Source organism: Bos grunniens, chromosome 28 (genome assembly GCF_055505025.1).
Source record: "Bos grunniens cultivar Pamir isolate PY7600 chromosome 28, Bosgru_T2T1.0, whole genome shotgun sequence".
Taxonomy (NCBI): domain Eukaryota; kingdom Metazoa; phylum Chordata; class Mammalia; order Artiodactyla; family Bovidae; genus Bos; species Bos grunniens.
This window is the reverse complement of record NC_141192.1, coordinates 18701007-18727092: the sequence shown is the minus strand read 5'-3', so window position 1 is coordinate 18727092 and position 26086 is coordinate 18701007. Positions and strand designations below refer to the sequence as shown.

Sequence of the window (26086 nt, the reverse complement as noted above, 5' to 3'; positions counted from 1 at the left end):
GGACGCAGAGGCTGAATCCAGTGTGGTAGAGTCACTTATCCAAGGCCACACAGCCTGTGAGCCAGGAAGGCAGGATTCAGACCCAGGCCTCCTGATGCAGAGTGCATGGTCTCAGCCACTGAGCACACCTGCTTCCTCAATGGTCACTAACCCCCACCCGGCTTGGGAGGCCTGGGGGCGGGGAGTCTCTAACCACTTCTGGTATCCTTGCCTCAGGGTTCCGATTCGTGTCCGCGTGCTAGCCTCGCTGACGGTCATGCTGGCCATCTTCATAGTGATGACCGTGCTGGTGAAGGTGGACACCTCCTCCTGGACCCGCAGCTTCTTCACCATCACCATCATCTGCATGGCGATCCTTAGCGGCACCTCCACCATCTTCAACAGCAGCGTCTTTGGCATGACTGGCTCCTTCCCCATGAGGAATTCCCAGGCTCTGATATCAGGTGAGAACTAGGGTCCAGACAGCTGACCAGGTTGGTCTACCTGGAGATCATTTGAAGGAGCCAGAGGTGAGCATGTGGTAGCCCTTCCAGAAAAAGAAATGAGTGTTAGGTGTGTTTCCATGGTCTGTTATTACAGAACAAAGCACCCCCAAGCCCAGTGACTTAGAACAATAAGAATCATTTCTTTGGCAGGCAGCAGCCATGTGGCAGCAGCCAGGATAGCTTGCCTGGGGTTGGAGGATCCACTCTCAAGGTGGCACACTCACCCGTCCAGCATGTTGATGCTGGCTGTTAGCTGGAAGCTCAGGTGGGGTTGGGGCTGGGGCCAGGGTTCCTCTCCACATGGACCTACCCACGGCCACTTGAGCTTCCCCAGGGCGTGGCATCTGGATTGCAAGTGCAAGTATCCCAAGAGACCCAGGCAGAAGCACTGTGTCCTTTTATGACTTAGCCATAAAGACATTTAGGGGCACTTCCAGTATTACCATAAGCCTACCTGGATTCAGGGGGAGAAAGCACAGACCCACACACCTCAGTGGATGAGTGTGAAAGTTATACTGTAGAAGGGCAGTTGTGAGGGGAGACATAGTTGCTGCTACTTTTGGAAAATATAGTCTGCCTGCCCGGTGGGTTTCCTGAACAGCGTTCCTTTCTTTCCTTCCCTCCTCTCCCCCTTTCCCTTGTGTCCTCTTTCCTTCTTGTTTCTTTTCCTTTCCCTTATCCTTTCCCTGTTTTTCTCTCCTTTCCTCCCTTCTATTTGTCTTTTCTTCCTCTCTAATTTTGTAGAAGGCTTACTGTGCACCAAGGATTCAAGGATGAACCAGACTCAGCCTCCCGGGAGCTAATAGCCTAGTAATAAACTCTGCTGTTTCCCTGAACTTTAGCATTTTCTGGGGGGTGCTGATGTGATTTGGACCAACTCCTTTTTTTTTATTTTATTTTTAAACTTTACATAATTGTATTAGTTTTGCCAAATATCAAAATGAATCTGCCACAGGTATACATGTGTTCCCCATCCTGAACCCTCCTCCCTCCTCCCTCCCTATACCATCCCTCTGGGTCGTCCCAGTGCTCTAGCCCCAAGCATCCAGTATCATGCATCGAACCTGGACTGGCATCTCGTTTCATACATGGTATTCTACATGTTTTAATGCCATTCTCCCAAATCTTCCCACCCTCTCCCTCTCCCACAGATGGACCAACTCCTTTAACTGAATGTTGATGCTAACCTGAGCCTGTTGCCTAGAGCTTAGCAGTTCTGTTCTCTCACCCAAATGTCTTGACAAGGTAAAAAGGAGCTGGGTCAGCATCAGTGCTTTTCCAGGAGACCACTGTCCCTTAAAGCAAGACTAGGGGCTCAGCTGCTCTGTTCAGTGTCCCTGCATGTCTGTCTTTTGTGAAGGGAGTGCTGTAAACATTTGAGAAAGTGAAATTGAAAGTGAAGTTGCTCAGTCATGTCCGACTCTTTGCGACCCCATGGACTGTAGCCTACCAGGCTCCTCTGTCCATGGGATTTTCCAGGCAATAGTACTGGAGTGGATTGCCATTTCCTTCTCCAGGGGATCTTCCCAAACCAGGGATTGAACCTGGGTCTCCCGCATTGTAGACAGACACTTTACCGTCTGAGCCACCAGGGAACATTTGAGAAGAATTTTGCAAAGAATCTTCTCTGTGCCCATTAATTGATAATGCCGAGCAGTATGTGATGACAAATACCTCGACAAGTGTATAACTCCACCCCATCCCCACACCAGGGCCAGACATCACTGATTGATCCATATCTTTTCTCCTAAACTTCTAAATCCTTCTCAGCATAGCACTGGAGACACTTACCGTCAACAGATCAGAGATCAAACGTGAGCTCAGATGTGTTTGCCATTTTTGATAAAAGACCGGGCTTCTGGCTGTATCCTCAGAGATGCTCTCGGGCCTAAAATAAAGTAAAAGTGGACCCATTGCTAAGTTTCCTGAGTACAATCAATACACCCCTTGCAGTGCTTCAAGTAGGGCCTGCCTAGGCTGAGGGAAGTGACCATTGAACTTTGGATTTAATCCCTTATGTCACCCCGGTTTCTTGTCCCCTCATCTCCCTCCATCCTGCTAGAGGATGTATTTTTCAATATAACAGTCTTGCTGGCTATCTCTGCAGGAACCAGTGACCACACACACCAGTATGTTGGCGAGAGGCCTTTCAGGTTCATCTGACCACCTGCAGATCTTCCGGAGAAGGAGACTCTCCTGTGCATTTTGAAGGAAGTCCACTTTTGGAAAAGGGGAGTGGTCTGGCGCTCGCACTTCGGTGTTCATTACCCCGGGCCCTGAGCCTTGTCACTGTGCGCAGTCCCCAGTGCACGCCCTTCACCCGGGAGGATTTGGGGTGTCCAGATCTCCCAGGGGCCCCAGCACCCCTCTCCAGCCCCCGTTGTCTTCCATCCAGAGGAGTTTATCTGTGAATTCTCTGTGTGTTGGCATCTGAGGAACAATTCATTTGTTTTGTACTGGTGTTTTTTTAAGCTCCTTATTTGCATGTATTTCCATAACTGATGAGATAAAAGTGGGGAGTCAAGAAGGATGAGCTCCCAGAGGCCTGGTTTGTTGTTGATGATAATATTGTAAATTCTCTACAAGTTGGGAAGAGAGAGAGGAAAATCAATAGGCAGTGATGTTAAAATCTCTTCCTCAGGGCAGCCGGGGAATGTCTTACCAAGTTTAACTCCGGTTCTTACAAAACACCCCGGTGGGGATTACAGCTTCTCAGAAGTTGGCACCCTCTTGGCAAAAGGTTTACCCTGTTGTTGCTGCTTTGATGTAGGAAGGACAGAAATAGCCAAACACCTATTTGGGGATCAGAGAGGATTTATATGGCATTTCTCAGCACCAGACACTGTCCTGCTTTACATGTAATGATCCTTTTAATCTTTGTAACTTTCCTAAGAGGTGAGTTTTAACATTCCCATTTTACAGATGAGAAAATGGAGGCATAGAGAGGTTAAGTGATTTAAGTGATTTGTTGAATGTCACACAGCTAGAAGTGGCAGAGCCAAGACTAGACTGAGATGTTCTTAGAGTCTATGCTCTTAATCACTATGCTAACTTTGATTTCTTTGCCCTTCCCTCAAGTTCCAACCTCTGGCCCCACCCAGGCTAGCAGAGATCATAGAGAAGGTTGGGGAGAAAAGGGTCATGGGGTCTTCCCTGCAGGGCCACAGAGTGCTGGGCTGTGGTGTGGGTGAGGCAGTGGGCAGTCATCATGGTGGATGAGGGCCTGACCATCACTCTTCCACCACGCTCACGCAGCAGTGGGCAGAAAGGTGGTATCTGGTCAGACCCGCCAAGTAATGACAACGCAGCTGGAGTCCACTTGGACCAGGTGGCTGTTTGCAGTCAGTGGCCTGCTTGCCTCCTTGAGAATCAGTGTCGTGGTCCTCTAAGGCCAGCAAATCCATCCTCACAGCCAGGCAATCCTGTATTCACAGGCCCTTACTGTGTTAACCCTGTTGGACATGTCCATTTGTTCAATGTTTTTTTCCCGTTCACTGATTCCATCCCACTATAGTCTCAAGGGAGGGATAGGGTAAGTATGAGCCCCACCTTCCTGGCAAATAAACAGAGGAGTAATGATCTGCTCACACATGACCATGCATAAGCTCTGACTCGTGGCCACCCACGGCTGTGATGGCTCAACAGAGAAACAAGATGCTTGCCCCGCCTCCCAGAAGTGACTGTGTGATTGTGGCGAAGAAGGGGCCTGGCATTTGTAGAAAGCCTGCTTTGTGCTGGGCCCTTTCTAAACATCATCTCATCCAGCCCTTAAAGCAGCTCTGCAAGGCGGGTGTCATTGTTCTCACTTTACAGATGAGCAGACTCTGGTCCCAAGAAGCCATGTGAGCCCCCAGGTCACAGCGAGTAAGTGGTGGAGTCAAGTGTCAGATGTACACCTGTTTGACTCCTGGACCCGTGGGTCCCCTGGGCTAGGATGTGACGTAGCACAGAAAGGGGTGGTGCCACACAGTCACCTGGGCCACTGTCAGAGCCCTTGGCAACACAGCACGTTCCAGGTGGTGGGGCAGTTGCACACACACGAGTGTGTGAAGCATCATGTATGACTGTATGGGAGCGTATGACTGTGAGTGTGTGTGAGATAGCTTGTGATAGGGTATGTGTGTATGTGACAGTGTATATGTGGGTAAGTGTGCATGCGTGTTCATAAGTGTATGGTACACAGCTACTGTAGGGCACAGGGTGAGCTCTGTGGGCTCCTGGCTGGTTTTCCAACACTTAAGGCCTCCCAGTTGGCCATCCTCACTAGGGGCAGTGGGGAACCTGTGCTCGGACAGGCCAGAGCTATTTCCCCAGGGTGATTCATGGGTGGTTGGGTCCAAGGCAGGAGCCGAGCTCTCTGACACGTCCCACCCCTGAATCTAAAGTTTCTGACCCCATCAGAAGGACGTAAAGAGGGAAGGAGGATCGAGGGTCAGAGCTGAAACCAGGAAGCAGGTGAGACCTTGGAGGCCATTTGCCTCCTCAGGCAGCAGCCTCTTCATGCCCATTGGAGAGGAGCTGGGCTAGGGACACCTCCTAGAGTCAGAAAGCTCATGGCCGCAGGGCCCTCCTTGTCAGCCAAGGCCTCAGGGTCCTGTGAGAACTGAAGCATCTCTCTCACCAGGGAGAACGTTAAGCCGGAGCAGAGAACGGGCAGGCCTGAGAGGCAGGGAGGATGCGCCCGCCCTGACCTTCCCCATGATGTCCCGCGCTCTCCGCAGGAGGAGCCATGGGGGGCACCCTCAGCGCCGTGGCCTCGCTGGTGGACCTCGCGGTGGCCAGTGACGTGACAGACAGCACCCTGGCCTTCTTCCTGACGGCGGACATCTTCCTGGCGCTCTGCATTGGGCTCTACCTGCTGCTGCCGCGGCTGGACTATGCCAGGTGAGGCCCACATGCGCTCCTGGCAGTGAGTCGGCTTCTTCTAGATTCGTCTCCTTGTAAGCCATTACAGAGTATTGAGTCAAGTTCCCTGTGCTGTACAGTAGGTCTTTATTAGTTATCTATTTACAGATGGTAGTGTGTGCTTGTCAGTCTCTCAATTTCTCCCTCCCCTCACCTTGCCCCTCAGTAACTGCTATTTTCTACATATGTAACTCTATTTCAGTTGTGTAGGAAGTCCGTTGGTAGCCTTTTCTTAGACTCCACATAATAAGCGATAGCATATGATCCTGTGTGGCGTCCTTCGACCTTTATCCTGTCTACCTGCACTCTTCTCTCCTCTAGGTAGAGCTCGTGTTTGGTTCCTGGTTTACTGCACATCTCCCCATTGGCGTGTGATCCCTCTGAGGGCAGAAGTCATGTGGGTTTTGTTCATTGCTGTATGCCATGCCTCAGGCTGAGCCAGGCTCACAGTAGTTGCTCAGTACATTGGCTGGGCCCTTGGATGTAAGAAGCTGGCTTTGCATCACAACCCCAAGCAGCTGGAGTCTGCATGTTTTCTGTTAGAGGGCAGGCAGCGAACATGGGGCCTGAGGAAGGCTGATGGCCAACAGTGGCTCCTTGGGCTCAGCCCTTCTGTTGTTCCTGTCTGCACTCAGCCCAGCCTGCTTGGGCCTCTCATTTGAAGCTCATACATCTACTCCTGCTTGAGGTAGGGCTGTGACTTACCGCAGTCATTCCCACTCTCACATGAGAAAACCAGGCTCAAAGAGGTTAAATTACTTGCCTGAGTCCTGCAGCCCTTTGGCAGCAGAATCAGGATTTGAGCCCAACTCCAAAACTGTGATTTGAGTCCCTATCTCTTGAGGCCCCTCTCTGCTCTGCAAGACCACTTTTCTTGCCTTAGTCTCTCTTGCTTTCTCTCTCTCCTTCCTCCTTTTTCTTTCTTGCTTCTTACATCTCTTTAAAAAAACAACCCATGGCTTTTTCTTGCTTTTTATTATTTTCAGTGCATTTTCACATCGATTGTCATATTTGATATAGGAATGGCAGGAGTTATTTTCCCCATTTCACAGGTGATGAGATGGAGACAGAGAAGGCCAGGTGATTGGCCTGCGGTCCCATGGCACACAAGCCAGCAGAGCTGGGGAGCACACAGGTCTTGGCTCTGCCGGGTCCACAGGAACCTATTTGGTATTGGGGCACTGAGCTAAGCAGTTCATTTTCTTCACTCAGGCTGTATGACCACCTAGCACAGTTGTTTTCATATTTTCCCATGTTTCCAATGAAGAACTGAGGCTTTAGAGAATCAACCAACATCCCCAGGTGGCTCACCTTGTGAGCTGTAGGCAGGGATTGGAGCCCGGAGCTATTTCTGGGCTGCATTCTTTCCACTGCTTCATGCTGCATCCCTGGCTTGTGACTGCAAGGTCCTTCCTCCCCACTCATTCCTCCTGCCCCTGTGAGACTCACCTGCCTTCATTAAAACCCTGACTCTGCCAGGGGCAGGTTTCTCCCTCCAGTTAGAGGATTGTTACAACTTCAGCTGGCCCAGTGGCCGCAGGATAAAAGGGGATGGAGTGATGACACCATGTACCATAGGTGACTTCAAATCCACAAGTCTGCCCCTCCCCTCTCTGACCCTTCAGGGTTGTCATAAAAAATTACCCAGTTGTATTCCATGATGATATCCCTGTGATTCCTGGGGTCCGGCTGGCTTACTGTCCCCCAGCACCCCATATATTAATACTGCCTTGCACCTTGTTGGTCCTGATTAAGTTATTTGAGTCAGTGAACAGAAGGCAGGAGGCTCCCCCTCTCCTTCTGCTATTTCCTGTGTCCTGTTTCAGGGAACCTCGCATGTGCTGTTTGCACTGGGGTGGCCAGCCTTCTTTGTTTGCCTGGGACTGAAGGGGTCCTAAGGACCAGGGACTTTCAGTGCTAAAACCAGGACAGTCTCGGGCAAAACAGGACAGGTGGTCACCCTTGTTTTCAGAGTCACTTAAGCAAGCCAAAATGCCTTCCAGCTGAGCACCTGAGACAGCATACCCAGGACTCTGCCAGCCGTGAAGCTTCTATTTCTTTGCTGATTAACACTTCTGTCAAGACTTTTGGGTTACAGAAACTCATCTGAGGATGGAGCTTTAGAGCAGTGCCCCAGGGCTGCTCAGACTAAATTTTACTTGAAAGGAGTCCTAGGTTGCTACAGGTTGCTGCACCCAGTGGGGCTGGGCCACACTGCCCCATCACACTCAGGAGAAACTGAGCCTCACACAGTGTTGGAGTCTGCTGACCGCCTCTGGGGCAGTTAGATCTGGAAGAACTTATGGGGAAGAGCTTCAATCAGAGGAACTTGGTGGGGAGCTTCCTCAGAGTCAACCAAGGCAAGGACTTAACACTGAGTAGAAGGGGAAGTAAGAATAGCCCTTTCCCTAAATAGTGATTGGGAAACAAGACAGGGTTCAAGGCCAAAGTGCCCAGCTCAATATCACATGGAAAAGTGATTCTGGAGAGGAACCCGCCCACTGACTTGCTTGTTGACAATATGTAGCCCTTAGGATAGGAGGGCTGGCAGGGATCTCAGAAGCTTATAGCCACAGAACCCTCCATATTATAGAGGAGGAAACTGAGGCCCCAAGACACCTCAGTCACAGACTTGGCCTCAGGTCACACAGGGAGGCGGAAGTAGGGCTGAAACCAGAACCCAACTATCACCAACCTTCTGTTCTCCCCAGCCTCACCCAAGTCTTCTGTTTGAGATATGTTAATACATATTGGGGCTTCCCTGGTGACTCAGACAGTAGAGTATCCACCTGCAATTCAGGAGACCCGGGTTCGATCCCTGGGTTGGGAAGATCCCCTGGAGGAGGGCATGGCGACCCACTCCAGTATTCTTGCCTGGAAAATCCCCATGGACAGAAGAGCCTGGCCGCCTGCAGTCCTTGGGCTCACAAAGAGTTGGACACAAATGAGCAACTAAGCCCAGCACAGCACGTGGTAATACAGTCAGCTTGTATCTCCTGGTTTTTAGGCACCTGAGGCCCAGAGAGGTTGAGTGACTCAGGCAATGCAGCAGGGCAAAGGGACAGCAACGCAAAGAGAACTTAGCCTTTTCTACTCTGGTCAGAGTAGAAGAAATTGAAAAAAATGTTCATGTTCAGTGTTGAGAATAGGGGGGAAAATATACTTTTATAGGCTTATCAGTTCTCTCAACGGTTTTGTTTTGAAGGGTTATTCTCTGCCTGGAGATTTAGCTGGGAACAGCCATACATGTTCTTGCCCCAGGGAACTGTCTTCACTTCAAGGAGACAGATGATAAACCAGTAAACCAACACAATGATTATAAACTGTGGTCAGTTTTTTCTAAAGAAACGGGTGCTCTCATGGAGATTGAAGGGTTAGGTTACGCTAGTTTGGATGGGTAGGTGGCACAAAGCGGAGATAAATTGGTTCTACCTATCCAGAGAGCAGGTTATCAATATCTATCAAATTTTTAAAGATTTTAAAGCAATTTTAAAAATTGCTTGTGATCCAGCAATTCTTCTAGAAATCTGCTCTACTGAAATTCTATACAAAGATTTATGTATAGGGATATTCATTGTACTATTGTTTATAGTAGAGAAAACTAGAGCTAACCTACATGTCCAGCATTAGGGGAGCAGTTAGACTGTATATACACGCAGTGAATACTCAGTGGCAACACGGCATGGAGGCAGAAGCACCTGTCCCTTGTGAAGGGATGGCCACAAGATACTGTCCATTAGCAAGAGTGTGCATGCATTTATGTGTAACAGTTATGCATCTATTTAGGCAATTTATAATATATTTATATTATGTCATTTATACTATTGCAGAAAGTTTTACAATACATAAAACTTTAGTCCCACTTTTGCTTAAGAAACTTCACTCTGTATTATTTGGGTTCGTTTCATCAAGCATGTGTGACTTCTATAATTTAAGATTTTAAGCTATTTTATATTTGAAAAATAAATACTACTTCAGCTCCACCTCTCCCCACCCTATAACCAAGCAAAAATGAGTGAGTGAAGACTAGAGCCCAGGCTCATCGTGAAGGGTCAGTACTGGCTTCCTTTGTCCCCACTCATGACATGACCAGCACCACAGAACAACGGACTGGAGCCCAGCCTTTCAGGCAGCACCAGGGCAGGAAGCCTGGGGACTCTGCAGGCCTCCCTCCAGCCACCCCGCAGCACATGTGTCATCTGAGGGCATCCTGGGGCTTGGGCTCTACGCGTTGGACCACCTTGTCCCTGGAAATCCCAAGTGACCCTTCTTTCTAGGCCCTCTGACCACCAGCTTCTCCCCTGCAGGTACTACATGAAACCTGTCTGGCCAACCGTGTTTTCTGGTGAAGAGCAGCTGCCCCAGGACTCCCCCAGTCCCACTTCGGTGGCCCCAGGATCCAGCGACTCCCAGACACCACCCCTTGGCCCCATCCTGAAGAAGACCACTGGCCTGGGCTTCTGCATCATCTATCTCTTCTTTATCACCAGCCTCATCTTCCCCGCCATCTGCACTAACATTGAATCCCTCAGCAAGGGCTCGGGCTCGCCGTGGAGCACCAAGTTCTTCGTCCCCCTCACCACCTTCCTCCTGTACAACTTTGCCGACCTGTGTGGCCGGCAGGTCACGGCCTGGATCCAGGTGCCCGGGCCCAGAAGCAAGGCGCTGCCCGGGCTCGCGCTCCTCCGGACCTGCTTTGTCCCCCTCTTCGTGTTCTGCAACTACCAGCCCCGTGGCCACCTGCACACGGTGCTCTTCCAGTCTGACGTGTACCCGGTGCTTTTCACCTCACTGCTGGGGCTCAGCAACGGCTACCTCAGCACTCTGGCTCTCATCTACGGGCCCAAGATCGTGCCCCGGGAGCTGGCCGAGGCCACTGGGGTGGTGATGACCTTTTACATGGGCCTGGGCCTGGTGCTTGGCTCCGCCTGCTCTGCCCTGCTTGTGCACCTCATCTAGGAAGGACGATGACCGGACTTCAGTGCTGCATGGCGCCTGGGAGCTTCAGCAAGATGGGCAGGAAGTGCCAGAAGGGCCCAGGTGGCGAGCAGGAAGGGCTGGAATTGGTCTCTGCAGAGCCCAGCACACACCCGGGCCTGGTTGCTCCCAGGGATTTGGGACCGGTGCCATTCCTAGGCCAGGCAGACATTCCAGACACTTCAACAGACGTCCTGAGACGTTTCAGGACCAAAGACACCTGAATAAGACACAGTTACCAGTTACACAGTCAGAAAACTCCTTGCCAGTGGGCGCATTCTGCCTGTCATTATTCCCTCTTGGGAACTGTGTTGCCAGTATTTGGCTCTGAGTTGTTAGAGGGCGAGTGCCAAGGCTGTCTCCAGTCACTTTGCCTTCTCCCAGCCTTGCTCCTTCCAGCTGATGGCAAGATGTGAGACTCCTTAGCTCTCCTACCCAGGGGAAGTCCCCCTGGGATGGCCAGTCCTCAGGCCCAGGACCCGAGCCTGTGCAAACCCCACTTTCCACTAACCAGACCGCAACCCTGGGAAGGCAGGCCTTCCAGGAGCCCTTCATTCCCTGGACGTGGGCTCCAGAGGGCCTCCCTGTGTACACGGGACCAAGCATGTCAGGCCTGGATTTCAAACAGGGATCCTTCAAGTGGTCTGTGGCCTGGGTCAGGACAGGGTTACGTCCGTGTTTACAGAATGTCAAGGCCATTGGTTCAGGGGCCTAATAAATACCTGGGTATTTAATGAAAGCCTTATTGATGGCTGTTTTAGGGTCTTGGCAGGAAACAGCATACTCAAATTGAGTAATTTAAGCATATTTGAAGAGTGGATATAGGAACCCTAAGGGGTTATGTGCATTATATCCCAGAAGTAGTAAGGTGGTCTTTTCCAGGCCTGAGGAGAGGGGCACGTCCAGCCTGCTGTAGCCCACAGGATGTGTGTCCCCTCCCTGCCATCCCTCTACAGCCGAGAATCAGGCGGAGAACAGAGCGTGGATGGAGGGGCAGGTGTCCAGGGGGAGCCACCGGCCCCTTCACTTGCATAAGTGGTTTATTATGAGCATCCGTAGAGCTCTGAAGCTTTGTCAACAGAATTAGATGTTCCTTTGTCCTGGCTTGTTCTGAGTACTTGTGTGTTTTGAAGCTGTTGTTTCCAAAGGCAATGCTCATGTTCTGAGGCCCCCACATGCTCCCCTGACATGAGTAATAATTTGTATTTTTTCAGGTTCCTTGAAGGCTCCCACAAGGCTGTTCCTTGGGGGAGCAGGCTGACGTGGGAATTAGAGAAAGGGACTAGATCAAGCAGGAGTTCTTTCTCAAGAATCATCCTGGAAACACAGAGCTTACCCCCAAGAAGTGGCAACCCTGAGAGACATAAAGCAAGGAGCCCCTGCTCTGAAGAGTGCCAGATCTGAGATGTCCTGCAGACAGCTGATTAAACCGGGAAGCAGCCAGTAATCCACCCAATGGCAGCAGATTATGTTCCCCACCGACTCAGGCTAGTGCACCCTCCTTTTCTTTCACCAGAGATTGAAAAGGACACCCTTGAAAGGTTTTCTTAAACCTGACACTTGAAAAAAAAATTTTTTTTAATTAAAAAAATAAATTATCCCATCTCCCCTCATCTTGCAGGAAGCTGAAATCTCCCCCTTGGTTTTTTTCACTGCCTTCGGTGCTGTTGATCCTTTGGGGCATCTGTCTGGCAGGTGGCTCATCTCAACCTCAGGTATCTTATAAATGGGCAGCATGTCTGTGTGAAGGTAAAACTGCAGTCTCTGAGCTCCGGGGTGGGGACTACCTGGAGCTAACAGAGGAGGAGTGGGGGTCTCTCATGCTCTGTTGAAGAGGGGTAGCTTTCCTCTGGTAGTAAGATGATTTGAAATTAGCGTGAAGTGAGAGGGGGAGGAGGGTGGCCAGCCGTGTCGGTGCAGCGCTGCGGGAACTGAGATGATGGACTCTCAGTGCCAGCGCCAGCGCCAGCTCCGCCGCTAGAGGAAGGGCCGGCTGCTCGGCTGGTGGGAAGAGTATTCAGGCTTTTTTCCACTCTTCTTTGTTGCTCACTTTAGTGGGCATTTTGCAAAGGATCATTTCTTCTCAGGGAGGGAGGAAGGAGAATAAAAACACATCTCCAAGTAGAGGGGCAGACCGTGGAGTTCAGGCACTCTTGTCCCCGTGTTACTGTTAACAGCTGCTCGTGGGGCTTGGCTGCTCTGGGTCTCAAGTCTCATGTGACCCTAGCAGGCTTGTGGAACTAGCTCACATGTTCTGGGTGTGAACAAAACTTGCTAAAGAGAAGGATTTTTCCGTGAAAGAGGTGGAGAGGGATCCCCGAGACATTGCCTTTGTCTAATAGTTCTCTCATTCAATCCCAAGTGGCAGTTTTTAGTGCATGCCCTTGTGTATTTCCAGACATTGTCATTTTCCTCCTTTCATTCAAAACAGAAAGCCAAAGGCAGCCAAACGACTGACTGTTTAACTAGTGGGTGACCAGTTCCTGCACCCATGAGGCCATGAGAAGGCTTGAATCAGGGGTAGATTTTATTAACAAAGACCCTCATTCTGCTGTCTTCAGCCCAGTACTGCCAAGGAGATTTGGGGCCTTCTAATTAGCTTGGACGTGACATGAGTTGGGATGGAGGGGTCACTTCAGGACCTCAGCTTCTGAGACTGTGGAATGCTTTAACAGAGAACACCAACTAAAAGAGGGAAGGCCAAAAGTCAGTTGAAAGAAGGTTTTATTCCACTGGAGGTTAAATTTAAATAAAAGATGTTTATCTTTAAAAAAAAAAAAACTGTATCACAGTTCTTTTACAATGTTATGTTAACTGCTACTGTACAGCAAAGTGATTCGGGTGTACGTACATATATTTAGAATATTCTTTTCCATTATAGTTTATCATAGAATATTTTTAATTAATTATTTATTTATTTTTGGCCATGCTGGGTCTCTGTTGCTGTGCAGGGTTTCTCTAGTTGCGGTGAGCAGGGGGCTACTCTCTAGCTGTAGTGCCAAGCTTCTCACTGCAGTGGCTTCTGTTGTGGAACGTGGGCTCCAGGGCAGGGGCTTCAGTGATTGGGGCACGTAGGCTCAGTAGTTGTGGTTCCCGGGCTCCAGAGCACAGGCTCGATAGTTGTGGCCCATGAGCTTGGTTTGAAGCCTGATACCCTCGACTATCTAGGGTATTGAATATAGTTCTCTGTACTGCACAGTCGGACTTTGTTGTTTACGCATTCTTACAAAAGCTTAGGTCTGCTAACCCCAACTTCCCACTCCGTTCTTCCCCAACTGCTTCCCCCTTGGCAACCACAGATCTGTTCTCTGTCTGTGTTTCTGTTTCGTAGATGGGCTCATTTGTGTCACATTTTAGATTCCACATATAACTAATCCACATATAACTATCTCTTTCTCTTTCTGACTTACCTCACTTTGTGTGATTATCTCGAGTTGCATTCATGTTGCTACAAATGGCATTATTTCGTTCTTTTTATGGCCGAGTAGCATTCCATCATACATGTATGCCACATGCTCTTTACGCGGACGCTTAGGTTGTTTCTGTATCTTGGCTCTTGTGACTAGTGCTGCTGGGAGCATAAGGGTGTGTGTTTCTTTTCGGCTTATAGTTTTGCCTGGGTGTATGCCCAGGAGTGGGATGCTGGATCATATGGTAATTCTATTTTTAGTTTTCTGAGGAACTTCTATACTGTTTTCCACAGTGGCTGCACCAGCTTACATTCCTACCAGCAGTGTAGGCGCATTCTCCTTTCTCCACATCCTCTCCAGCATTTATTCTTTGTAGACTTTGTAACGATGGCCATCCTGACTGGTGTGAGGCATTGTAGTTTTCATTTTCATTTCTCTATTAGTGATGTTGAGCATCTTTTCATGTGCCCATTAAGCCCATGCTCATCTTAATCCCATGTTGCATTCTGAGTGAAAGTATGGAGTTTCTACTTTACCAGCATCACTTCCTTGGTGGCAACTTGGTCAGTGCCGGTCATGCCTGGGGCTCAAGTCAACTGCTGCCCTCCACCTGTCAGCCAGGGTCAGCCCAGTTTCCAATCCAGCTTTGACCTCAGCAGGATCCACTAGGAATTTCAGCCCACTAGCCGGTGGAGACAGGGACTAGCCATCTGGTCACAGACCTCTCCTTGAAACTCAAAGGAGACCCAGGGTCTTGGTCAGCCTTTCTATCAGCTGCCCAGACTTCTGGCTCATTGCTCCCTGTGCCAAAGCTTTACCTACATTATTCCCCCATCTGTAGATGAAGACAGTGAGGCTCAGAGAGGTTAAGTAACTTACCCAAGATCACTCAGCTACTAAGTGCCCAAGACAAGAAACCCAGTTCTTCCTAAACTCAGAGGTCCTCACCCAGCCTGCCCTCATGCTTCCATGTTGAACCTCCACTTTCTCCTTGGTTCTGTTGCCCCTGTTTCTTTGTCTTAGATTACTGAAGTGTTGTTCCGAGTAGCTCTGTTGCCCAGAACCCTGGCCTAGTTGATCTGACTAGTACAGCTGACCAGAACCCCTGCTGGACTGATGACTTGTGGATCCAGGCCTGAGGCCACATCAGGCTCACCACTCTGACCAAGCTGTGCCAGGCACGGGCTCTTGGGCTGCTTCCAGGTCTGCTCTGTCCAGTCCATTTCAATCCCCAGCCCCTGCCCTCCTGGTCCCACGCCCCCACCTCCCCCACACCAGCCCCAGCTGCTGAGGTCACCCCAGCATGGCTGCTGCTGGACCCATCTTTGGACCCAGGGTGGTAGGACACAGGGCAGCTGGGGGTCGGGAAGCTTGCGCCCAGCTCCCCCAGGCACTGGCTGTGTGAGTCACGAAGCCACCGAGTCAGTTTCCTCATCTGTAAAGGGGGGTGACAAGTCCAGGAGTTGAGACTACCTGCTGTGCCAGTGAACCTCCACGCACACCCGGGCATGCCCACTCCCCAGCCCACACAAGCAGGGCGACCCAAAGGGCACAACTCACACCCTCCGCTCCCACCCAGGATCTGGCCACACAGGAAGAACACAGGCAGCATCAGCCTCAGAGGATGAACTCAACTTCAGGCTGCTGTGGACTTGACCTCAAAGGAGAGCAATGAAGACGGCTGTGCCCTCTGCCCCATGAGACTCCAGCCAGCTGACCCTTCGCACTCCACTGAGAACAGTTCCTGCCTTCAACTTCAAGTTAAAGGGTACCCAGGGTCTGCAGCTCGGGATGGAGGGGTGACTCGTAGGCTTCTGGTGCCCAGCAGATGCTGGAATCCTGGTTCTGCCACCTGCTAGCTGGGTTGCTTTGGCCCGGTCTTGCAGATACTTTTCATATCTAAAGTGAGAAGCCTTTCAGGGCTGTTGGAGGGTTAAATATGCCCCTGTATTGTAAGTCAAAGTGCCTGGCATATGGCAGGTCCTCGGTGCATGTGTTTTCTGCGCATTTTTTAGTGGTTCCTGGACAGTCTGTGGTAATGCCCAATGCGTTCCCTGCGGCGGGCACCCTGTACCCAGTGCTCATTCCCCCCTTGTCTGGCCCCCAGGCTCAGCACTTATCTGCACCAGCACCTCTAATTCTGATGCCCAGTCTTTGATGCCCAGGCCCCTGCCTGGGTCATGCGTGACCTGGGGTGGGCCGGGTGCACCAAACGACCCCAGGCCAAGCTCTGCCCCCAACTTGAACTTCTGGCCAAGACACTTCACTTTGTTTCTAAACCTCAGCTGGAAAAAATGGACACTCCAGCACTTATCCTGCCTTCATCATGGACATGTGGCCAGGTACCCAGATGCCCTTAAAAACTCGGTTTTGTCCAAAGTGGTTCCGCAGGTCTGTGCTCTGGAGCCAGAACTGTCTGGGTCTGAGCCCTCACCGCTTGCTAGCTGTGTGACCACTGGCAGGTTCATCTGACTCCGTGCTCTCAACTGACCTTGGGGGCGATTGTAGTCCCGGCCTCGCGTCTGGTGGTTGTGTAGGCCGAATGGTAACTGGTAATGCATACAGAACATTTAGGGTTGACTCTGGTGTGTAATCAGTGCTAATTACCTCCTCCTAGAAGGTTGTGTCTGGAGAAGGCACTTGGCACCCGACTCCAGTACGCTTGCCTGGAAAATCTCAGAGACGGGGGAGCCTGGTGGGCTGCAGTCCATGGGGTTGCTAAGCGTCGGACACGACTGAGCAACTTCTTTCACTTTTCATTTTCATGCATTGGAGAAGGAAATGGCACCCTACTCCAGTGTTCTTGCCTGGAGAATCCCAGGGACGGGGGAGCCTGGTGGGCTGCCGTCTATGGGGCCGCACAGAGTCGGACACAACTGATGTGACTTAGCAGCAGCAGCAGCAGCAGCAGAAGGTTAGGTCTTCAGACCTTTCCTGTTTACCTGACGCTAAACCATCAGCACTAACCCATTACCCTCATTTCTTTTCCTCACTGGATGCTGGGCATGGCCCTGCATCCCATTTCCTGGCCCCTCCCATGTGCCAAGGGCTGCCCATAGTTGGTGCCAACAGAGTCTATTTGCAGGAGCTTCCCAGGAATATGGCTTTATGGTGCTGCTCATCCAGTGATATTTTTTAAAAAGGGAAAGAGAAGAAGAAAGGAAGGGAAGGGAGGAAGGAAGAGAAAAGAGATGAGGGTGGGCTGGGAGTCTGGGGTCTGCTCTAGGATGCAGGTGGGTTTGTGAATGGGAGTGAGAGGGTATCACTTAAATCTGTTAAGTGCAGAGTTCTAGAAAGATGCCAGCTGTGTCCACTGGGTCTGTCTGGAAAGTACAGATGCTTTCCTTTCCTGTTCTCCTCACCTACCTGCTTCACCAGTCTACCTTTCGGTGGAGGCAGCTGGGAAGGCATTTCTGGCCCATGGAGCAACACTCTGCTTTGTTATCCCCAAGTGGGTTTTGGTGCCTCTAACCTTGGAAGAGCACTCATTGGGTGAGCTGTTTCTCTGCTGGGTGGTGGGTGTCGGAGACCACGATTCTAAGGAGCAGGCCCAGATGCTGTAGCCTGGCAAGGGTATGGTCTGCATCACAGTAAAGGAGGGGCTGATGAATGAGCGCCTGCGGTGGCCAGGCTGTGCCCGTACAAGAACCCTGCCAGGTAGGGCTCGCATCCCATTTCACAGAGGGGGAAACTGGCACTCAGAGGGGTTAAGTGGGCAAGAGGCTGAATTGGAATACAGACCAGGGCTGTAAGGCCCCAAAGCCTGTCTTATCTCCTGTCCATCCAGCTCTTTTAGAGGATTGTGTGTGTGTGTGTTAGTCACTCAGTCCTAACTCTTTGGAACCCCGTGGACTAGTCCACCAGGCTCCTCTGTCCATGGGATTCTCCAGGCAAGAATACTGGAGTGGGTTGCCATTACCTTCTCCAGGGATCTTCCCAACCCAGGGATGGAACCCAGGTCTCCTATGTTGCAGGCAGATTCTTTACCATCTGAGCCACCAGGGAAGCCCTAGAGAATTGAAGGGGTGCTTGAACCCAGGTCTCCTATGTTGCAGGCAGATTCTTTACCATCTGAGCCACCAGGGAAGCCCTAGAGGATTGAGGAGGTGCTGTCAATTTAAATGGTTTGCAGGTCTGAGGAGCCCCAGGCCACATGCTCGGTAAGTGGGATGAGGCTCCAGGAGGCTGGAGTAACCTGTCCAGTGTGAGTGACAGCGGCCACCCAGTCTGCCCTTTGGTGTGGAGGTCACGGATCTTCTACAGTCTTTACAGGAACTTGAAGCACAAGCTCACCAAGTCAAAGGCAAGGTTTACAGAGATGTGACAGAGGCAGGAGTGTCCCTGTGTGGACCTTACATGTCCGACGCCTTGCATGTATCTGCTCCAGGGCCCACCTTCCCAGGCAAGGAACAGAGTAAAGTGTAACATTCTGGGATGACCACACTGCCTGTCCCTGACTAAACACACGCCCAGAGTTGGGAGGGAACCTGTGGTCACCAAGGCTGCCCTCTGCCTCTTGGCAGGGCAGTACTTGGGGTGCTCTAGACCAGCTGGCACCAGGCCTGTGCCACCCTGAAGATTCTTCCAGACTGAGTCCCAGAGCCCCAGGGAGACTGAGGCACCTCAGCCCTGCTCTTCTTCTGGAAACAGCCATGTGTCCCAGGGTGCCTCCCACACAGCTCACTCTGGACAGAAGACATGGGACCTCTTCCCCAGCAGCCTCACCCGACAGCCTCCATCTCTGCTGCTCTGGCCCCAGTCCTGCTCCCTGGAGTTCACTGAGGGCATAATGTCTGACACCCCTAAACTTGTAAGTCCTTCTTACTTCCTTCTAAGACTCTTGGGTCTCAGGTCTCGACTGGGGATCCCCGGATGGAATGAGAGGCTCATGGAACCCTGAGATCATAGTCAGAAGTTGGGATGCTTCCTGTGGACCAAGGGGCCATAGCTTCCATCAGATTGTCAAAGGGGCTGTGTCATAAGGCTTCAGAGGCCCTGGGACCAGGCTACAATGACCTGTCCTAACAGATGGTGTCCCTAGATGGGCGCAGTGCTGAAGGGTGGGACTCTGGAGCCAGGGTGCCTGATTCTGAATCATGACTCTCTATCTTATTAGTGATTTGGTGCAGGTTTCTTAACCTCTCTGCTTTCTTATCTGTAAAACAGGTCGAGTTGACAGACTACCTATCCTCAGGTGGTTGTTGTGAAGATTAATCCACACAAAGCTCTTCATCTGTGTTAAAACTGTTAATTCTGCCCATCGCCCTGTGAAGTTGGCAAGTCAGGGGTGATCCTCACCTCTTCTGATGAGGAGGGAATGGTGGAGACTGTAACTCAGGGACAGAGCCTCTGCCTACAGACGCAGCAGTCCCACCGGCCAGCCCTTGAGATCCCTGCAGAGAGGAAGTTAGGACAATGCCCTCGGAGGTGGGAGGGTTCCCTTCAGAGAAGCTGGGGAATAAACCAGATCTGCCAACAGTTTCAGTCACAGGACACAGGAGGCTGGAGGTGGCTTTAGGTCTGAGTCAGAAGCTATATACCCGAATGGGCTTGCCTGACATCTCGACCTGTGAACATCTTCACAATGGCCTCCTTGAGGTCCCCCTGTCTGGTCTGATTTCCAGAGAAATAGAAGAGCTACCATTTATCAAGCATTATGAGCCAAGCATGTTAACACATAATCTTAATCCATTCAATCACACTATAAGGAAGTAGTATTATCCCCATTTTATTGGGGCCCAAACTAAGATTCAGACATAGCTGCTAAGTGGCAGAGCTGTGATTCAAAGCCAGGTCTGTCTGACTCCAGGACTCCGGCTCCTAACGATTATGACAGCAGCAGTTCGCATCAGAGTCACCGGAGCACTTGACCAAGTGCAGACCTCTGTACCTACCCGCAGGGATTCTGATTTTTCAGGTCTTGGGTGGGACATGAGCATGCGCATTTTTTAACAAGTTCCCAGTGGTGCTGAGGCTGCTGGTCAGGGAGTCCCACTTGGAGAAGCAAGGTGCTAGACCACCAGAGACGGATGAGGGGCTGTTAGGAGCTCACACGTGCCCTGAACAGAGAGAAGGCAAGGGCTCCATCTGCTCCAGTTCCAGTCAAGTGAAGGCTCAGGGCTGAAAAATCTTTCAAGAAGCACTGTGGACACTCTACATCGTTCCTTAAAACGATCACAGATCTGGGGCAGAGACTGCATTTAAGTGCCAAGCTCATCTGTGGTTCAGAAGGTAAAGAATCTACCTGCAGTGCTTGAGACTGGGGTTTGATTCCTGTTTTGGGAAGATCCCGTGGAGAAGGGAATGGCAACCCACTGCCATATTCTTGCCTGGAGAATTCCACGGTCAGAGGAACCTGGTGAGCTACCATCCATGGGGTCGCAAAGAGTTGGACACGACTGAGTGACTTAACACTTTCATCTTCACCAAACCCCAAGGTTGGCACCCCGTGTCTTTACTCATGGCTGCATCTTTCCCCCCTGCTCCCTTCTGCATCAATATTCAAGAAGAAGGAGGGAGTGAGAATAGGTAGGGCCTGAGGGCCCAGCCCACCGCTTGCAGTTGGCAGGCTGGAAGGAGCTGTGGTCTCACTCCCTTTGGGGCACCCTGGGGAGTGGTGGGGTGGGGGTGCTGACCACCTCCTGCCAGGGATGGGGTCACACCTCCTGCCTGTTCTCGGGTGCTCATTAGCTGCTGAGGTGGTGTTAATACTGGTTCTCATTTTGCTGAGTCTTTGCTGAGACTCAAAAAGGGAAATGAGCCATTACCAAACAGCAGTCCTTTTTGAAACAGAAACTGAACTGACTGCGTTTTCTAATAACATCTTATGAGCTCCAAATGCAGAAATCTGGCCTTCCTTTATTAAAGTTGCCTTTCAGAAGTTGTCCCTGGCTCGCCTTCTGCTCACACAGTTCTGTGAAGAGGGATGTGGAGGATCATCTGCCAAATTGTGCCAGCCTGTTAGAGCAAGCCTGTTGTGAGGATATCAGGAAATTTCCCTCTCCTTGCTTTTTGCTGCTCCAGAACCTCAGGCTCTGCCATGATGGGTAAGGACTAGCCAGCTCAATTCTTGAAACAGAGAGCCAGGGTGCTGACCTCACATTCAGGGGACTTTGAGCAAGTCGCTAACCTCTCCGAGCCTTAGTGTGCTTACCTGCAAAATGGGGATATTAATTTGCATATCTTAAAATCCTGATCAGGTCAGAGTACCCTATAAACTGCAAAAGGAATCCATAGCTATTTGCTCTCATTATTATTCTAAAACTACTGGAGGTTCATTTGTACCACATCCCATGGGGCAAGGTATCTGCAGATCTAAGGGGACCTGACAGCAGAAAGGTCACACCTCTGGACCATCCTCTGGGCTCAAAGTGCAACCTGGGCAGGCTCTTTACTCAGTCCATCCCTCAAGGGCAGACTGCTTGAGGACCTTCTAGACTCAAGGGCTGGCTGTGTGCAAGTGGTGCTGAGTTGGGACATATGAGTTGGGGTATCCACAATTGTGCATAGAAGACCTCTCCAGGTGTGGGATTGAGCCACCACATTCCAGAGTCAGAGAATCCCAGGTTCAAACCTGCCAACCTTTATGGCATCCCAGGTTCCATAAAGGTGTATGTGTCAAGGTAGGCAAGAGAATACATTGCTACCTGATTATAACTAACATTGAGATGCAAGATATATGAGCCTCCATTTGTAGTCTTGCCTGGGGGCCCACAGATGTTCCTTTTTATTACTAGAAGTTTGAATTCCACTTTCTTTGAGTCAGGTCAACCTCTTATTTTCCTCTTTGAGTCTGTCCTCCTATTTCCTTTTTTCTGTCTTCCTAAATATTCAAAGCTGTGCCTTACTTGGAAAGGTAGCCAGGACTAGTGGAAATTCATTGAGATTCCAGAGGCCCTCTTTCTTCTCTCCTTTAAACCATCTCTCACCCCCTAGAGACACACAGGGCAGACTGTGGGCAGGGTCTTCTAAGCAGTATCCAGACAGTGGGTGTCTGTACTACTTTGGAGTATGAAGATAGAGCTCCATGCTGCTGCCACCATGGGGTTTAAATGATGGGGACTAAATGACGCTAAAAATAAGTCATGGGCTCCATCCTGGGCTGTGGGGGAGGCCCAAGAAGCCTAGAATTTTGTACAAAGAGCAACCATAGGAAGAATGGTGCTGCCTTGTCCTCCCCCATCTCTATTTTGGAAGGATGCAGGTCCTCAGTGGCAGAAGCAGGGGAGGATCTGGCTGGTGAGAGGAAGCAGACCTCAACTTCACGCCCCATCAGGTTCCCCTACCTCTTCCGTGGCCTGGTGTTGCTGGTATCGTGATCCACATTTTGCTCCATATAAAACCCTTTCCCAATGACTCCTTTCCTATTCAGACACCTTTTGACAATGCAGACTCTGATTCGGAGGTAGGGCTGCTTGCCTCTGAGTTAAGTCTCCCCTGCCCAGACAGTAAGACAGGAAGAGCTGCTCCTTCCCCTTACCTTCTGAGATCCTGGGAAGATGCAGACAGTGGTCAAACAGCTTTTTGTGCACATTCTGTTCATCTCACCTGTGCCTGGGATGTTTATATGTAGAGGAGGAAGGACATGGGGAGAAAAGGCTTCCAGTGGGCCCACTAGGAGGTGTCTCCTGCTCCCCACCTGCCCCACAGACCTTAAAAGAATCAGACCAAAATCTGGCTATTAGACAACTCCATGGACTGTCTGGCCACTATTTTTTCCAAGTGTTGAGAGTGAACTATTTTGGTATTGTGCTGGGTGAATCTACATGCCATCCAGCAGAGCATTAAACACAGAATCTCAGCATGTGGAAGTTCTTCTCTTTTCAGTTCTTTTGATCCTAATTACCCGTTGGAGGAAATTTTGGTTTAATTCGTGAGTGTCTTCAACACCTTGCTAAAAACTTGCTCTTCTCCACTTTTAACAAAATGCCATCAGACCTCACTTCACGATCTTGCCCACTAAATTGAGAACAATGGTTTGGTTTTGTTTTTATTTCTTTTTATAGCTTATCTTCTACTTATGGCAAGTGATACTGGTTTTCCAGTAATGATATACAGTATGTTTTCATAGTAAATTTAAGTAAACCATCTGAGTTAATGAATATCAAATTTAAAAGATACAGACAGTATTTGGATATGGCTAATATCATTCAATCTTACTATTTTAGAGGCAGGGAAACTGAGACCCAAACAGGAGTCCCCAGAACCCAGAATGGGTGAGTATCTCTAACATTTAGGAAGGACAGATATTTCTCTTCCCTGAAAACCATAGTCGGTTTTCTGCTTGAATGTCACAGGCTAAGTGATGTCCCCCCTTCTAAGTTCAGGCTCTCATTAACTTGTTTCAGGGCTGGTGTTTTCACTATGTCCAGTTTAACCAATAAAAGTGAGAACTTTTGAAGTTACTGATTATCCCACTTAAACTCAGGGCACAAACTGGGCCATTTTCGGAGACAAAGGGCTTCATCACTGAAGCTAGGAGTGACTGGTAGGGAGAAGAGGAATGAGGTAAAAATAGAAGTGGAAAGAAGTTTAAGGAGGAAGTAGAAGACACAGCAGCTTCAACATTTTTAAGGACCTGAAACTCTGGAGGGGGGCAGCTAAGTCTCCCAGACCGTACCTGTTCCAAGTAGACAAAGCAATATGCCTCTGACAAAGTTCTGGCCAAAGTCACCCTTTAATGCTGATAGAACTATTCCTTGTTACCACAGCTGTGATGATTCGCCCACTAACCTTGCCTGAGCACTTGGTGGGTGTCTGGCACTTGGCTAACTTTTGACATCCTCTCATTCATCCTCACAAGAAACCTCTAAGTTAAAATCTTGGCCTTTGGAGTTGCACTACATGGGGTTGGAAAACTGGCCTCTTTGAGTGGTTCTGACTTTGACTTTGGTCGGGCAAATTAAATCCCTTCCTGAGCCTCATTTTCCTCATCTCTCTAAAATAAACATAATAATATATTTATTTCTCAGGATCAGAATGCTTCTCTGTGAAAGTGAAAGTCATTCAGTTTTGTCCGACTCTTTGCGACCCCATGGATCATACAGTCCCTGGAATTCTCCTGGCCAGAATACTGCAGTGGGTAGCCAATATATTTATTTTTCAGGATCAGAATGTTTCTATAATCATAAACTTATCAAGGGTAGAAAGTAAGCAATCAACAATGACGTCACTCATTATCAGTCAATATTGATATCAGCACCAGGAAGGCTAAGCTTCTGATAGTCATTCTACCCAAGGTCACAGAGCTGAACCAGGATGCCTAAATTGGTGGCATAGGTCCAGGAGTGCTTGGGCCTCTGGGCTTCGGGGACCAGGGCTGAGGTGGCGCGACAGGGGCTCCTGGACAGGGACCCAGGCCGACTGGCTGGTGCTCCAAGCTGCCTCCAGGCCCCAGCCCCGTTCTCCTGGGGATCGAACTGACCGGAGACTCACACTGCAGTGACCTCCCAGGCGGGATACGGCGAATCCTCAGCTCTGCGAGGCCGTCCAGCCTAATGACAGGTACCGATGACCAGCCGGCCACGCTCAACTGATCTGGGAACTGATCCCACACCTGCCTTCTGGACAGGAGGCTCCCAAATGCGACTTCCGGGAGCCGCGGGGCATGCCGGGAGCAGGCCATACAGCCAATCCCCGCGCGGGGGCGGGCAGCAGTTGCTTGGCAACGGGGCGGGCGCCCAAAAGAGGCCAGTAAGGCAGGGTGAACAGGTGTGCAAGCCCTGAGAGGTAGGCGACCTGCCAATCCCGGAGGAGGTTGCTTTTCCAGTCCCCATTTCCTTTACTCCTACCTGGGCTTTAAGGAAAGAGATTGCTGAGAAAAATGACAAGAATAAACCATGAGAAGTAATAAAGATATTCATGTTTATTGAGCACGTACCGTGGGCCTCCTCTTGACAGGGATTATTTCATTTGATCTTCATTTGATTTGATTTCATTTGATCTTGACAGGGATTATTTCATTTGATTTTGCATGGTTGCTGGCCTCAGTTTGTAAATGAATAACCGGAGGTTTCCACAGAGTAGGCACCTTGACCGAAGTAACTCAGCTAGAGAGTAGAAAGCTACCCAGGAATTTGAACCTGGATGGTCTTGAACCCATGTGGTCTGTGTTCTTACTGAGTCAAGTAGTGGGCTCCTATTTCAATTCAGGAAAAGAAGTCTGAGTTCGTACCTGCAGGCACCAATCCAGGCTTTATGAGGTCTGAAGGGTAGACAATTTGGGGGCCCTTTTTAGGAAAAAACAAATTGCAATATAAAATTAGGTGCAAAAAAGAAAACTTGTTTAGAATGAAAAAACATTACAAAACACTTTTGCTAATTTTACAAAACTATCTGACCATGTGAACACATTGCTAGGGCCCTACCCAAAGGCATCCTTGGCCCTTAGCTCCCACTGAAGTCCTTGAGTCAGACATCAAATTGCTTTGCAGGCTTCTCTCGCCTCCCCTTGACCGCCCTGCATCCCAGCCACAGGCCGTCTCCTGGCTGGGCCCTAGCAATGCCTTTAGTAGGGCTTTTCTGGCTGTGACAGCAAGCTTGGCCTGCCCAGTGAGCAAGCTGAAGAGTCAGAGAGTTAATACACTTGGTTGGAAGCAGGCTTCAAACACTGAGAGACCCAGAGATGCTAACCTTTGGCAGTCAAGAAGGATCACACCAAGACGTCTTTTATATCAGGGACTCTGAGGGTGTGGTCCTTCAGCACTTGGGAACCTGTTAGAAATGCACACTCTCAGATTTCACCCTAAACCTACTGAACTTGACACTGGGTGGTGGGGTCCAGCAACTGGTATTTTAACAAGACCCCTGGAGAGACTGATGCACACTCAAGTGTGAGAACCACTGTTACGCCACAGTGCTTCCCGCAGTTCACCGTGGCCTGGACCTCCCGTGTCTACACTGGTAACATGCTCAATAACACACCTTTTTTTTCTTTGTCTCCCTCCTTTACTTGTCTCACTTTCTCAGTCTTCAACTGGGGCTTCCTAGGATCATCTCCAATAAACTACCTGCGCTTGAGCCCCTGTCTCAGGCTGCTTCTAGAGGAACACCAGCGCGGGTGAGAGCAGGAGGAGGTGTCACTGCACAGTGAGGAGGAGGGTGATGACTGGCACCCACTGAATGGAGGCTGAATGTTCTGCTAAAGGCTTTGTTTTCATTGTTTCATTCCCAACCCCACCCATCCATGAGGAAATTGGGGTTGGAGGGTTACTAAGTGGCTTTGAACTCAAAGATTTGAACCCAAGACTGCTTGAGTCCCAGGGGTAGGCTCCTTACATGCAAGGGCAGAGGGCCAGCCTACATTATGTC

At 50.2% G+C, this 26086-nt stretch overlaps 1 protein-coding gene across 6 annotated transcripts in view; it reads left to right on the top strand.

Moving 5' to 3' along the window:
• Positions 1–13148, top strand: part of SLC29A3 (solute carrier family 29 member 3) — a 47554-nt gene extending 34406 nt beyond the window's left edge. For 4 of the 6 annotated variants that reach the window (XM_086382181.1, XM_086382180.1, XM_086382182.1 and 1 more), the window contains 3 exons: positions 217–443; positions 5207–5369; positions 9698–13148. In XM_086382181.1, the coding sequence (XP_086238307.1) occupies positions 217–443; positions 5207–5369; positions 9698–10349 (1042 nt within the window). In that variant the 3' untranslated portion in view covers positions 10350–13148. Of the gene's footprint in view, positions 1–216; positions 444–4211; positions 4350–5109; positions 5370–9697 lie in introns of those variants that run through there. The other 2 variants (XM_086382184.1, XM_086382183.1) reach the window with 2 other exon arrangements.
• The last annotated feature ends 12938 nt before the right edge of the window (positions 13149–26086 follow it).